General features: G+C 46.7%; 2 protein-coding genes across 3 annotated transcripts; one reads left to right on the top strand and one right to left on the bottom strand.

Annotated features, from left to right (window-relative positions):
• Positions 1-14: 14 nt before the first annotated feature.
• On the top strand, positions 15-7836 carry CCDC65 (coiled-coil domain containing 65). Its single transcript, XM_033118593.1, has 8 exons — positions 15-345; positions 927-1094; positions 4559-4728; positions 5245-5383; positions 6202-6399; positions 6588-6806; positions 7173-7325; positions 7439-7836. The coding sequence occupies exons 1-8, from the start codon at positions 214-216 to the stop codon at positions 7754-7756; spliced, it is 1497 nt and encodes a 498-aa protein (XP_032974484.1). The 5' UTR covers positions 15-213; the 3' UTR covers positions 7757-7836.
• A 145-nt stretch (positions 7837-7981) lies between these two features.
• On the bottom strand, positions 7982-11535 carry FKBP11 (FKBP prolyl isomerase 11). Of its 2 annotated transcripts, none has more exons than XM_033118595.1 (6): positions 11216-11535; positions 10970-11035; positions 10499-10586; positions 10163-10231; positions 9719-9789; positions 7982-8468 (listed from the first exon to the last, which is right to left on the bottom strand). In XM_033118595.1, exons 4-6 carry the CDS (start codon positions 10171-10173, stop codon positions 8251-8253), a joined length of 300 nt encoding a protein of 99 aa, XP_032974486.1. In that variant the 5' UTR covers positions 10174-10231; positions 10499-10586; positions 10970-11035; positions 11216-11535; the 3' UTR covers positions 7982-8250. The 2 variants fall into 2 exon arrangements, with proteins under 2 accessions (XP_032974486.1, XP_032974485.1); XM_033118594.1 differs by having other exon boundaries at positions 8230-8468; positions 10163-10196; positions 11216-11474.
• Positions 11536-15137: the final 3602 nt, after the last annotated feature.

The raw sequence follows: 15137 nt of genomic DNA on the forward strand, positions 1-15137 counted from the left end.
TGCTAGGAGACGGAGATGCGTCTTTCGGCTTGAGAGCGCTGACTCTCTGCTTTGCTAGGCTCTGTCTTGCCCCAGGACTGCGATCTAAGGTCCCACTACTGTTCAGGAGCAGTTCCAGAACGCCTTTTTTGGGGGGCGTTTTCCTCTTATCCCCTCTAGCACTGGCTGTGGCAGATCGAGGAAGCGTGCCCAGATCCAGTCCTTTACCCAGCTATGTCTAAGAAAGGGAAAAAGGCCCCGAGGAACCTGTCCGATGAGGAGCAGCTGCTTCTGTTTCAGCAGAAGATGCTGGCAGAGGAGGAGATGATTAAGAAGAAGGAGCGGCTCCTGAGCCAGTTCTTGAAGGTGATGGCTTTCTGTGTTACCCCTGCTCAGCCCCACCCACCCCCTGCGCGGTCCCTGTCGCCTTGACCCTGTCATGGTGGCAGCCTCATTTGCATGCTGGTCTCCCCTCTTCCGGAAATCTTGAGACTCAAATGTACTTAGATCTCAGGCAACATTGTTTGGGAGGAAAGGCAATTCTCTGTGGACCATGGGGCGGGGGGCGCTTCAGTGACGTAGAGCTTGGCAGTCACAACTCAGCCCCAGAACTGGGACAGTAGGTGCTGTCAGCTGTCTCTGCCGTTTGAAATTCTGATATTCTCCCTGGAGATGGGTCATTACAAACTGCATCCTGCTCTGATGCCTCCACCCTGAAGAAAGTTCAGCCTTGCCTCCTTAAAATGCCCCTGGGGCTGTTCCTGTCTTCCGTGAAACCCTCCGAAAACAAGAACAGGAACTCCCTGAGTGTTCGCCCTCAGGAGCTTGGGTCCTTAAGAACAGACAAAGGGGTGAGGTGTCAGTGGACACGCTGAGTGTGATCTTTGTTATCTCAGGGCTTTGACCCTGACCTCCCAAGGGGGCGGGGCACTCATTCCTTCGCACAGGACAAGCTGGCCAAGGAGGAGCACAACAGTGCTCTGAACCTTAATAAGATCAACACCCAGTGGAGAACGGTCCTGCGAGAAGTCAAGACCAGAGCCCTTCGTAAGGACATCGAGATCCTCAGCCAAACATTTGAACGAGTGGTGGACTGCAAGGACAGTGTCATCAAGGTAGGTGCTCTTCCCAAGGAAATGCTTCCACATGGCTGCCTTGATCTCTTCTCCGAATAGAATGTGCCTAGAAAATCAATTCATTACTCGATCTTAAAGCCCTCACAAGAAGCAGGCTCTGAAGAAAGCCAGGCTTTTGGTCATAACAGTTTTCACTGAAATGAAAAATGGAACACTGGGCTGTCATTCCTTTCTCTCACTGAGAGGAGCCATTCTCCTTAGTGGTCTACTGCCCCAAACCAGTAATATACAATATTCAAGTTATAAGGCACAGCAGACATCACCTCAGGATTTGAACATAGTGCCGTATCTTCATTTCAGTGTAGATTCAGTTCTTCATTTAAGAGAAGATTCAGTTCCAGAGGGAGGAACTGGCTTGCCCGAGGTCACACAGCTAGTCAGGGAGAGAGCTGGGACTAAAACATGGGTTTCTGGATTCCCACTGCATTATTTTTTCAACCAAATTCTGTTTGGCCTCTCTGATTCGACTCCAGTGACCCTACATACGGTTGAGAAGATTTCCATGGGTAAGAGCAGTTCTGGATCTCTAAGCAATTAACTCAACCACCCTAATGCTCTTGGGAAGCTTTTGAATCCATACCATCTTTTGTTCTAAGGAATTTTGCTGTATTCCTTCTTTCATTCTATTTTTATCCTGTTTACTGACTCCTTCTCCTTAGTCTTTTCTATCTTAAGTCAAAAACCCCACAATAGCAGCAAAATATACATTGTCAACCTGACATTCCCCCTCTAGAAAACACACATCTTTCCTCACAGCCTAACCTCTGGGGAAAAAAAAATTCAGTAGACCTTGGGCAGCTTGAAGTGATACATATTAAGAGTCCCAAATTTGCAAAACCATTATAATTCCTCACCCCACCAGTTATACCACATGGCTTTTTAAGTGACATCTTCAGACCCTTATTGGGAATTATCAAATACTTGCTGAACCAATTAGCTTCTTCCTACACAATAGCTTTGCAGCTAATGGTTACAGTCCCTGCCTTTGGTATATAACACATTGCTAATGTTAAGCACCTTCGGGGTCATTCCTGAATAACCGAAACTGCACGTTAAATGCGCTTGCTATCCCCACTTCTTCATTTCCCATTTATCCTGCATCCCACATCTGATGTCTCCCCTTCGCTAGGAAACTGCTCTTGTAAAGACCACCAGGCCGGAATCATGGATGCTTTTTTTATCATTTTGTTGTCATCTAACCTGACTTCTCTGACACTGACACTCTTGGTCATGCTCTCCTTCTTTAAACTCCCCTTTGGTTTCCATGACACCATTCTTTCCTGGCTTTTCTCCTGCCTCTGGAATCCAGGTCCCTTTGTGAGTTCATCTTCCTTTCTCCATCCCCTGAACGTCAGGGTTTCCCAGGTTTCTGAGTCTGACATCTCACTCTTTAACCAGGTGTCTAAGGTCTAGACCATCTTACTCGTCACCCTGGCTTTAAATACCACTTATATGCACTGACTCCCAGGTCTGTAACACCAGCCAGGATTTTTCGCTTGAGTTCCACATCCTTATATTCAAACTTCCTACATATCTGTTCCTAGCTGTTGTACTTTTCTCACAGATGAACTCCTGGGCTTCCCCTTCTCTGGCCAGCCCCATTCCCCATACTCCACAGTCTGGTCTGCCTTATACTCTCTATTTAGGTGGCTGGTGCCATGCACCAAATCACCTAACCCAGAAATCTGGGACTCATCCTTGGTCTTGGGACTTCTTTTACTAAGTCTTACATAAATCTGCTCAAGTATGTTTCAAAGCCATCCCCTGCTCTATTGCCCCACTGCCCTGCTGTAGTTGAGTCCTGGGCATTATCTCTCATATGAACTATTGCAATAGTCCCCTATATTCCAGCCTTCATGTCCAACCACCTCCAGATGGTTATCTACACAACTATCAGATTATCTTTCTTAAAAAAAAAAAAAATCTGATCCTGTTACTCCACTGCTTAAATCGCCTTAGTAGCAACCCTCTTCTACAGGAAAAAAATCCAAACTCCGTGGGAAGAACATCAAAACTCTCCATGATCTGGCCTCTACTGTACCTTTCACATAACCAGCCTTGTTTCTTACCTGTGCCTTTGCATCTGCTATTCCCTCTACCTGGAATTTTCTTTCCCCCATCTCCCCAGTCTTCCTGGCAAACTCTCACTCCTCCTTCAAGAGTGATACAAATGACATCTCTTCTGTGAAGCCTTCCCCAGTGCTTTGACGTTGGCACTCAGTCCTTTATGTCGCGTTGTCACTGGTAAATCATTAACTTCTTAGCACTTTCCATGTTATACTGTAATGTTCTGTTTATGTCACTGTTTTTCTACCGCAAGACTGCAAGTTCCTTTGAGGGCAGTGAGCATGTCTTTTAATTCGAATCCTCGAACTCCAGCACAGGGCTGGCACACAGCAGGTTGAGTAGACATTGTTGAGAAAGTGAATAGCCTTCCATCATCAGAACCTATTTCATATGATCCTTTTTCATGCTAAACATGTAAGGTAAAAGCTAGCGCTGCCTGGAGGTTGTGGTTGTTTACAGTGAGTGCATTCACGGTGTCTAGATCATATGGGATATGGTAACATATTCACATTATTCAAAATTAAAAAGATAAAAAATTATATAGAGGAAAGTTCCCTCCCACTGGTGCCTTTCAGCCACCCAGTGCCCCTCCTAATAATTTTAGTTTCATGAGTAAACCTTTTTTAACACAAATGGTAGTACTACATGTTGCTCTGCCCCTTGCCTTTTGCACTTCACAGTATATCGTGGGAATTATTCCACATTAGCCATAAAGACCTTCTTATTTGTTTTTTTACAACTGCATAGTAGTCTGTATTGTAATTTCATATGTTACTTTGTCATCTGTATTTCCTGTATTTTGGTAATTGGATCTAGAAGTTTGGAGGTGTTGTATTCTTCCATTATCTCTCTTTTTGTAATGTTAGCAGCTGTTAATATCCATTAATTCATTGGGGATTGCAAAATGCTGATTTTCTAATGATATCATTCCTTTTTCATTAGCTTGAATACTTCTATAAAGAAATACTTCCCATCATTTCCCATTCAATTACCGAAAGGTACAGTTTATATAAGAAAGGCAGGATAAATGCTCGATTCCTTCTCTTACTTAACAAGATACCCTCGGTTCAACTGTTTATTTTTGCCTCAGACCTCGAAGCAGCCATTGCTCCAAGAATTCCTAGTTCCTTTTAGTGGTAGCCACATTGTTGTAAATATTTGTTGTCCCTAGGACCCTGGTGGCTACATGGGTTTCCCTGACATCCCTCTTATTTTACATTCAAGAGTGGGAGAACCAGCACTCTCAGAGCCAAAGAATTGGCATTAGGAACTAAAGGAAAATGTCATTCATGTTATCCAGCTAGCCAGCTGCATACATTGTTCTATTCTCTCACAGAAGCCGTCCAGCCAAAATGGTAACTCTGTTTCCTATCCAGTCTTTAGCTAAGGACCTGTCAGAAGCCGAGGAACAGTACGCCCAGGCTCTGCGCAGCCACTTGCACAGTGTTGATCAGCTATTGGCCCTGCAGAGATGTCGACTCAACCTCCTAGAGGAAAGTTACAACATGGAGCTGGAGACCCTAACCAAGGAGTTCGAGACAGAAAGGTATGGGGGCTTGAGTCCAGGGGCATATCCTGTGTCAAGGAGCTGCCTGTTAGCGGGTAGCCAGCACCCTGGAGCCTCCCATTATGATTACGACACGACCCCCGAGTAGAAAAGATCCTGAGTTCCTTCTAAACTAACTCAGTTTTAAGCCTGTAGCCTTAACTTCCCTTTGCCCATGCCAGGTCCCTATCTGAAACATCGACACCCCTTTTCAACTATCAAAATCCTACCCATATGGCAGGGGATAGGGATGGGAAGGAGACTTCTCAGTGCAACCCTTTGTACTTTGTGATTTTTACATCATGTGAATATATTACCTATTCAAAAATCAGAATAAAATAATCTTATTCATTGTTTTTGGCTCTAAAAAGAATGGAGCCTGCCTTCACTCTGTTCTCTTTCAGTACATCAGAGTTTCTACCATTCTTGTAATTTCATTACAAATTGCTTTGAGTTGTCATTTTTGATCCATATGCTTTATCCGTCAGAACAGGGACAGTATCTTATCTCCTACAGAAAAACAATTATTGACCAACATGAAAAAGAGATTCGCTACCTACAAGATGTCTTCATGGCCATGGAACAGAACTACATAGATTCTGAATATGAAGGCAAGCTGGAGTTCCAGAGCATGTGGGATGATCTTAAAAACAAGGTACAGAGGGAGAGCAGATGGGCAAGAACTGGGAGAGAAAAATGCTCAAGGCTAGTAGAACTAGAAGAGATCCCTTTAACCAACATAATCAATAAAATGCCTGTTGCTACTGTAGGTCCCCCTACTGCCTTTTGTACTTCTGTGAAAATTGGTCAGGAGGGAGGACCCTTCTGAAATGTCAAGGAGATTCATTTTAGAGCTAAAAAGCAACAAAGAGATCACCTGGCTTCACTCCTGTGACTTGTAGATGAAGAACCTAAGGCTCCCAAAAGTAAAATGACCTGTCCAAGTCATGCTGCTGGTTTGTGGTAGAGCCAGGAGGAGAATCTAGACCCCTGCCCCTTGGTGCTTTCTTTCCACCATCCTGGAGTTTGCAAACTTAGACAGCCTGTAGACCTGGGTTTGGGTATGGGGTTCTTTGTTTTTATTGTGCCTCAGTGTTTTGTAAAAAAATTTATTAAAGTTCCTACATTTAAAAATTGAGAGATTTCACATAAAAATCCAAATTTTACCTTCCCTTGAAAATTTTAAAGATCTGCTAATACTGGGCCATATTTCCAAATGGAGACATTCATGTGGGGCCAAGCAGCTGTGCCCTCTCCACCCCCCGCCCAAAAGAGCGTTTCCTCTCTGATTCACCACAGACCCCATCTAACCCACAGCACTTATTTATATCATCTGCCTGGTCTTTGTAGGCATTTTCATTGGTGACCCCTGCACTATACTGTGCTATAAATAGTGCAAGAGGGTGAGGTTGCTGGTGGGAGTGAAAGGGCATTAACAGGACAAGCACTGGCTATTTTGGGGCCACTTCCTAGAATTTAGAAGAAAAGCACTTTCTAAGACTGCAACTGGAGAATGTAGTAGAAGATCTGTGGAGAAGGTTCCAGGATGCACTCAAGAATTACACTGATGCCACAGAGGACCGAAAGGTTGCCTTCGAGACTCTGAGGGTGAAGGATGAGAAGAGCGCCAAAGAGATTGAAGTGCAGATGAAAAAAATACAGAGACTCCAGGTTCGTGCAGCCAACCAGAAACACCCACGGCTTTAACCGCTCGGTTATCCCCTGTTCGTCTTCCCCCAGGTTCCACCGGGCCTCACAACGGGTTGGGATAAACTTTGATTTCAGTCTCCAGACAGTCCTTTTACCTGTCTCTCTTTAGACCCTCAGCTGGTCAACTGTTTCCTCTTCTGTTTCTCCAGGATTCCATAAGTATTGTAAAAGGCAAGATCATGGTGCACAGCCGTGAGAGTGAAGAGCAGAACCAGTACGTTCGTGATGACAAGGAGCTGATCCTTGTACAACTGCGGAAACTTAAGGCCCAAAGGACTCAGGTCCGGGAAATATCACAGGAGAACTTAGTCAAGCTCACTCTGGAAAGTAACGCCGCCATCAAAGCCCTGAGAAAGATTGTCGATAAGGTAACAGGGGCGGGGGTGGTCCAAACAAAACCAAGGGGCCGGGCTCCCTGTGAAGTGAAAGGGGCTTGAGAGTGGTAGAGGAGGCTTTCTCCTATTTTCTGCCTGAGTGGACACTTGGAATACATTTTTTTATTCCATGTTCCCTCCCCTGTCACATTTTAAATTACACTGATAACGAATTTTATAAAACCATAAAATACTTGGAATAGTGCTTGGCACACAGTAAGCACTCTGTGGTAAGTGTATGTATTCCTCTTGTCTCCCACTTGGATGGGTACCTCCCTTGGTTCAAGCAGGGGAACCAGCTCTACTATACCCCCTCCCCAATCCCTTTCCTGATAAAAGGTCTCTTCCTCTTTCCAATAGGGTGAAAAGATCCTTAAACTTGCAGAAATATGTAGGAAATTTGAAACAGAGGAAGAAAAAGTCCTGCCTTTTTATGCACCAACATTGACTCCCGAGGAGCAGGAGGAGATAGAGGAAATTCAGCCAGAGGACCTCACTGAGGAGCTGGCAAAGGTAAAGTTCCCAGGGCCCAGAGGCTATGGCTCAGAGTTGGGGAGGACGGGGCACTGGGCTGTATTTGCTAATGGGCCCCACCACACACCTTCTCCCTTTAACTTAACTCCCAGGTGATAGCGGACTACAAAGGGATGGAGAATTTCTGGAAAAGGTACAACAAAGTGAAACTGGAGCAACTGAGCCTCCAACATAGACATGCCCAGTTGTTAGAAATCAACGGGAAGCTGCGGGAGATGCTCAAGCAGTACTTGGATGGCATCTCAGTGAGTGATGAGGTGCTGAGCCAGCTCAACCCACTGTTCATCGTCAACCATCGAAGCAACTTAACCCAGCCCTTGTCCACACCTGCAACCCAGCCAGGTGACAAAAAACCTCCACCCACGTACAACATCATTGAAGCAGCCCACGTGATCTCCCACATCCTGTGATACAAGAAAATCTCTTTTCAACCCCCAGAGGATTTTTTGAGACCCCTGAGGACTTTGCTATTAAAAATGCCCGTGGAGTTCATGAGCTCCTTATATCTTTGCCATACTGGACAGAGCAGTCTACTTTGAGGACACTAGGAATATAGCAGCCCCAGGATGTGGAAAGAATAACTAGGCAACTACCAGGAGGCTTCTTTCTCAATGACAGATTGTTCCTGCAGTCAGGGCACCATGGGAGCCAAAACCCATACCTTCGGGACCTAGAGATCTTATGAGAAGATTCTAGACCTGGTCCTTGGAGTCAGGACAGGAAAAGAAGGCCGGAGGAAGAGGTGATCTAAATCCTCCAACCACCCTCATGCCAGGGAAGATCCCTCTCAGGGTGCCTTTCCCCAGACCTTTACCTCATTCCCACTTACAAAAGTAGCCTCAGAATTTGGGGATCAGGTGAAGAATGCAAAGAAGTTTTGTGTTTTTTTAATTATTATTATTTATTACTTCTTTTTGCTCTTGTTTCGTTTCTCTTCCTTGAGCTTCTTTTTGGAGACTTTGGGTCTGTTGGCCTTTTTGTATAGGTGATACCCAATGAGGCTCAGAAGGGCTGGCACCATGGCCATGCCTACCAGAGGCAAAATGCCCTTCACCAGCTTTTGCCAGTAGTTGGCTCGGATCAGTGCAATCAGCTCCACGTCGAACTGCAGCACTGCATCCGCTGGAGGCAGAGAGGAGGTGAAGGTTAGGATCGCTGAGTTTACCCAGGACTCTGAATCTGAATGAAAACAAGAGGGCAGGCCACACCAGAGCAACAACTATGCAACTGGCAAGATTTCAATGTGAGGTTGAGTTCCCTTAGACAAAGACAGAAATGGGTTTGAGCAGAGTCTAGTGATAGTCACGTTTACCCCAGATAATACAAGTGTGGCTTGTGTTCCATGATAGGTCTTTAACAGCACAGGAAAACTTTCTGTGGACCTGAAATGTACATGCTGTTCTCCATTTATAAGCGGGAGAAAGCTCGGTTCTAACTGTACTCCATTTCCAAATAGCCACATGGATACAATCTTTGCAGGGATGAAATTAATTGGATTTAAACTAGACTTTTAAATATTCCACCAACCAATAAACACACGCAATACGACTGTAAAAAGATAGGTGTTTCAACATATGAGCTGGAAAGGAAGAAGGATGTGTCTTACAAAAGTAGGGGCGGGGAAATGAGTGGAGGTGGGGGGAAGAAATGCAGACAGAAGCAGCACTGGAAAGAGGGAGGTAATAGTGCTTTGGGAAAGACTTTGTTTCTCTTTAGTCCCCCTACCCTCTTCCAAAGTCTCCCTGGAACTAGGATAAGAACTTTTACCCCAATACTCGGACGTACAACACATTTTAGCTAATAGAACATTTGTTATAACCAAAAGCAAAAGATACGCATCTTGGGAAATCTATCCAGTGTCAGGCCTTCAGGGTAGGTATCAACAGTAATCTGTGAGGGCTTTTAAAGTTATGGGGGGGCATGACTTTTAAAAGTTGTTGTTTTTGGTTCATTTTGTTTTGAATTACTTGACTGTGACCATTTTTACTATCTCTTCCCTGAGGAAGGCTTGAAAGGAAGAGTGGAGATGTGGTGAGAAGTCATGCCATCTGCACAAATGACAGTGGAATTGTAGGAAAAAGGCAGGAAAGAAGTCCAGAGTTCTGGGAAGGGTGGCACAGGCAGGTGTCTCCCCCCTAAAAAGCTGCTGGCTGCCAGAGAGTCAGCCAGGTGGCCTTAACCGGTTCTGTGTGTCTAGTCCCTGTGGTAATCTAAGGAGGAAAACGTGGTCCTTTAGGAGGCCCTAGCCACTCCTGTTCCTTTTAGCAAACTGAGTTTAGACCTTCTCAAGCTCCAGACAGGTTGTGTAGCTCCTTGGAGCTCTTAGGGACTAGATATTTTGATGGTCTGAGAGAGATGTCTAGTCAGATTACCTGGGATAGACGGTGGAAACCCCCGTTTTCCATAGGCCAAGTGAGAAGGAATGATTGCCCTGCGCTTCTCTCTGAGGGAAAGAATGTAAGTCACAGCCAGAGGTGGGACCAGGTGGGCCAGCAGCCTCAGTCCATCTGAAGCCCCACCAGCAATATCCTCAGAATATTCACACCCAAAACACGAACTTTCCCACCTGGCACCAAACAGGTGGACCAGCACAGGTGTCCATCCTCCCACATGCCGCCATTCCTCCAACAAAACCCACAGTCAGAGAGGCGCAGAAGCTTTGGATGCCCTCAGGGCCCGGTGACCTGGACCTGCCCAGTGCAAAGCCAGGGCCCTTTATCCCACCTACTCTTGCCTCTTCTAGGAGTAGGGATAGCAGAGAAAGCCCCAACCCATGCAAAGCAGGTACCCAAGCCCGCCCTCGCCCGGATACTCACCCCACACACATGTCAAGAAGGCTCTGCTCCAGACCTTGAGAAGGAAGACACCACTGAGCAGGAAGCTACCTACATTCCCCAAATCCCAGGAGAGGAGATCAAAGGCTCCCCTTTGACCCTTGGTTGAGCAACGTGCTTCTCAAATCTCTGGCTTCAAGTAGGGTATGGGGCAAGAGGAGTATTAGAGGTGGGATTTGAACCTCAGGAGGTGGCTGGTAGAGACCTGGGGGTCTTACTAATTCCCCAAGGGCATTTCCAAGGTAGCTTAAGGGTTGAAGAGGTTAAGAAAGCACTTAAGGCTGAGAAGAGGAGGAAAGGGAGGTAAGGGCCACATACCTGGGATCACCTGCTTTTGGCCAAGTTCTATAACCAGAGGGTCTCTGGTTAGGGAAGTGTCAATAATGCGTCCATCTACCAAGCTGCCCTGGGGGGAGAGAGCATCCAGAGCGCACACCTAGTACTTCTCCCTCCCAGCGGGGCAACACACACCTCGGCCGCTGGGCAGGGCAACCCGCTAGCAGCTGCAGCCTAGCGCTCCCCTCCGGGCAGAAGGGAACAGGAAGCCCCAAAGGGTTGGCACTTCTCGGAGATCTCTCCACCTTTCATTTCTCAGTGCCCAGGAGGAACTGCAGGAAAAGCAGGGAGGGGAAACGCGCAGGGACGAGCGCCCCTCCCCCACCACGTGTTCGAAGACCCCAGAGCCCTGAGTTACTCCCGAACTACTTGCCACGTGTCCAAGCCAAAGCTGACGTGTTTCATCAGGGCCCCGCCCCCTCCCAGTCCCGCCCCGGCCCCCAGACCCCTCACCGTGTAGTGTATGTGAAGCGTGTCTCCAAAGGCAGCGGGCTCCGCACACGGTTCGGGGGGCTCCACCTATGATCGATCCGACTACAGGAGTCACGGAAGATCCTCCAAAGATTCCGTTCTTGTCCCTAGACCCGGCACCCCCCAACTCAGTTCCCGTACTTCCTCTCCTCCCTGCTCGCAGGTTCCTTTGAACCCACATTCCCGCACAAGGCCTGGCCCCCCCGCAGACCCGGACCGTCTCCTCACCAGGGTCTCCACTTGGAGGGTCCGTACAGGACTTTCGGTTTCAAACCCAGTCTCAGCCTGGCACACCACACCACTGAGCAGCAGCAGCAGCGGCAGCAGACAGAGCGGGAGTAGTGACGGGTGCAGGGTCATGACTGGACACGGGGCAGGGCGTGAGGCACCAGGACAGGCTGCTCTGGTGGCGGTGGCTAGGACAGCGGATCCCTCGGTGCCTAGGCCAGATTGGACGGGGCGGGTCGCGACGCACCGGCTCCTCCTCCTGCAGCCCTTCCTCCACCTTGTCCCCACCTCCTGTAGGGAGGAGGCTGCGGGGAGCCCCCGTCCCAGCCTCTCAGAGAGGGAGGTCGTGGATCCCGTCAGCCCCTCTGTTAGCCGTTGCACAGCGAGAGGCCAGGTCACATAATAGCACCCATTTATGATTACCTCCTGTGTGACGGGCACTTGCCTGTAATCCTCAAAACCACCCTGAAACATAGGCATAATTGTCTCCATTTTACAGATGAGTAACTGGGTGCTCAGGGTAACTTGCCCAAGGTCATCTAGCTAGGTGGTGACAGGGACAGGATTCAAACCCAAGACTGCCAGTCTAACGTGTTTGCTCTCTGCTCTTGCCCGAAAGAGCCGCGCCTCCTCACACCTATTCTGGCAGCGTCTGGCTGGCCCATCCCACCCCAGCAGTTGTCAAAGGCAGCACCCCTCTCCCACCGCCACCCCTTCAGCTTGAATTTCTGGAGGTCATAGATCCAAAAGAAAACAGGGAGCCGTCCCATCCCCCTCTCCTTTAGAACGCTAATTGAAAAAGAGCAAAGGGCTATTTCCAGGTCAGGAGGGCGTGAATCCCTGATCTTTTCCTGACACTACCATTTCCTTTCTTTTTTCATCAAAACTTCTCTAAAGTGCAGCTACAAATAGCCCCATTATGTTTTTACAAGGACTTCAGTTTTTACAAAGGATTTAACATTATTTCAGGTGACTCTACTTGTTCCCATTCTGCAAGATTTAAACCCTCGCTGCCCACTCAGGCCTCGGCATCTGGATTCTGCTCCCTCAAAAGTCAGCAGTGAGCTCAGTCACCAAATTCCTGGGTCATTTCTTGGTCCCCTGTCCTCTTTAGCATCTGTCTGGTATTTGATGCCACTGAGCTCTGACTGCCCTCCCAAGCTTTAGACAGAATTGCCTACTGGGTATCTCTACCTGGATGTCTGACCAGTACCTCAAGTCAACACACCCAATTTACTCCTCATCCCTTTTTCTTCTTCCATCTTATCTGCAAAAATCTAGACTTCATTTCCAACTTCCTGTTTCTATTAGTGGCTCTGCCATCAGCATTCTGATTTCTTCTCTCATCTTCCATATCCAGTCTCCTTTGGATTCTCCCTCCACAGCCTCTCCAGCTCTCTTTCCATTCCCAAGGCTGCCACCCTAATTAAGCCCTCGTATCTCCTTTAGGTTTCAAACTATGTTTAAGGTCTTTGCATAACACTGCATGCAGATTATACCTCAATTTTTTAAAAAGGGGGAAAACTTTAAAAAATAAACACAAACTACACTTCCAAGTCTCCCTTAAAGCTGGATAAGGCCATGTGACAAAGTTCTGGCCAATAAGACACAAACAAACATGTTGGAAATGCTGTCCAGGACTTCCAGGAAGGCTCCTTAATGGGAGTTAATATAGCTAAGAAGTGTGTCGTTATGTGCTCCTTCTCCTTCCCCTATCTCCTTCCTGGAATGCAGATGAAATGAATTATGCTCTCGCAGCCATATTAGACCACGAGGTGACCATGAGGATGGAAGCTATGTGCCAGGATCTTGAAGGGAAAAAATAAAAGCCTATGTCCCTGATAACTGTAGAGCCACCATACCAGTCCTGGACTGCCTACCACCAAACACCTGCTAAGACAGAAATTAACTTATTAAAAAAAAAAAAAAAAAAAAGGCAGCAAACTCATCCCCAGCCTCTCCCTATTCTCGCCTGTTCTGTACACAACTGCATCTGCTCAACTTGAGTCACGTCATCTGCCCTCTGAAAAGCCTGCCCTGGCTCCACATTGCCCAATGAATGAAATTTAGAGTCCCCAACATGCCAGTGGAAAGCTTTCATCTGGTCTTAATCTGCCTTTTCAAACTTGGCTTTTATTCCATTCAACTGAGAGTCCTTTAAAGGAATCTCATCTTTCTCATTTCTCTATTTTCAGGGTCTAGAACATTATCTGACACATAGATGTTCGAAAATGTTTACGAATTCAAATCCCTTTCCTGCTCATGGATTGTGGTGTGGCGTCAGATGAACTGTATCAAGTGTGCTCATCTCTGAGCCCAGGCTCATGCTCCTCTTTCACCCATCAAGCTCCCTCTAGGCCAAGCTCAAATATCACTGATTCTCTGAGCGGGAAGGGACTTCCCTTATTTCTGAACTTCGGGCATACACTTGGGGACATTATTGCGTTTTTCCTTGTGTTGGTTATTAGTGTATGCCCCACTCTTCCCTCCCCATCTCCTTGAAAGAGCCAGCTCACTGGCAAGGCAAGGCTGTGATCACGTCTGGCGTCTCTCAGGTACTAGCTGCACAGTACCCTCCATATAAGATTCTAGACAAATGTTTTATTTTGAATAACTATGCCATGCAATACTAACAAACCACTAAAAAGGAAGATCTAACTACGTTAGTATGGAAAATCTCTAAGACAAATGCATATATTCTTAAGTTTAAAAAGGCAAGAATAGATGTGATGAGCCCTTTTACCTTTGAATTTTTCCCCAAATGTGTGTAGTATATTTAGAAAAGGAACTAGAAAGATGCACACCAAATGGCTGAGGGTGGGAGATGGGAGAATAGGGGGGAACAGGTTCCACATATTGTTTTGTATATTCATGTGTTGTTTGAATCTTTCACAATAAAAATTACTTTGGTTACAAAAGAACTTTAAAATTGAATATTAAATGAACACGATATATGGTCCTGTGCCACATCATGACATTTCAGTCAGCAACAGACTGCATCTGATAGTGGTCCCATAAAATTGTAATGGAGCTGAAAATTTCCTATCGCCTAGTGACGCCGTAGACATCAGAGCTGTCCTAATGTCACAGCCCAATGCATTCCTCATGCTTGTGGAGATGCTGGTGTAAACAAACTGCACTGCCAGCGTAAAACAGCGCAGCACATACCATTATGTACAGTACAGAACACTTGATAAGAAATGACTATGTTACTGGTTTATCTACCTACTCTACTTTTTATCGTTAGAGTGTGCTCTTTCTACTTATACAAAACTTTGCTGTAAAAACAGTACGCCGTGTTCCACCAGCAGCAGCCTCGCACACCTCCTGCTTATCGGGTCTCTTGCTTGCATTATTTTCTCTTATGTTTGATTTCATCTCGTGCTGTTTTGGACAGTAACATGCTGCACAGGCTTGTAGCCTAGGAGCAATCAGCTGTACCATAGAGCCTATTATGTGGCACGTGACTGTAGAGCAATACAACAGAACATGTGGGAGGTGTTGAATGAGTTGTGTTAACAAAGCTAAAGGAGCCAGACTAGGGGGGAAAAAAGTCCTTGTGATTAGAGAGGTCACAGGCAGCTTTGTGTATCTCAAAGGAAAGTGGTATTTCCTAAAAAATGAGAAAGGGGATAAGGGCAGAGGGCCAGATATTTGGGGAAAATGATTGGACCAGTTTGACTCAAGTAAGGGATTTAGCCAGGAGAGTAGAGCTAACAGCTGGTTATGGAGAGCCTTGAATGTCAGACTGAGGCAGCAGGAGTTCATGGAAGTTTCTGAGCAAGGGATGATACTGCATACTACTGATGCATGAGCTGACTGGAATGGCGTCGTGAAGGTGGAAGACGACTGTCCAGGTCTGAGGTTGTCTGGGAATCTGACGGGGAGGGGAAGAGGAAGTGGGGGTGAAGTGAAGAGGGTG

The sequence above is a fragment of the Rhinolophus ferrumequinum genome, chromosome 10 (genome assembly GCF_004115265.2).
Source record: "Rhinolophus ferrumequinum isolate MPI-CBG mRhiFer1 chromosome 10, mRhiFer1_v1.p, whole genome shotgun sequence".
In the NCBI taxonomy this organism is placed as follows: domain Eukaryota; kingdom Metazoa; phylum Chordata; class Mammalia; order Chiroptera; family Rhinolophidae; genus Rhinolophus; species Rhinolophus ferrumequinum.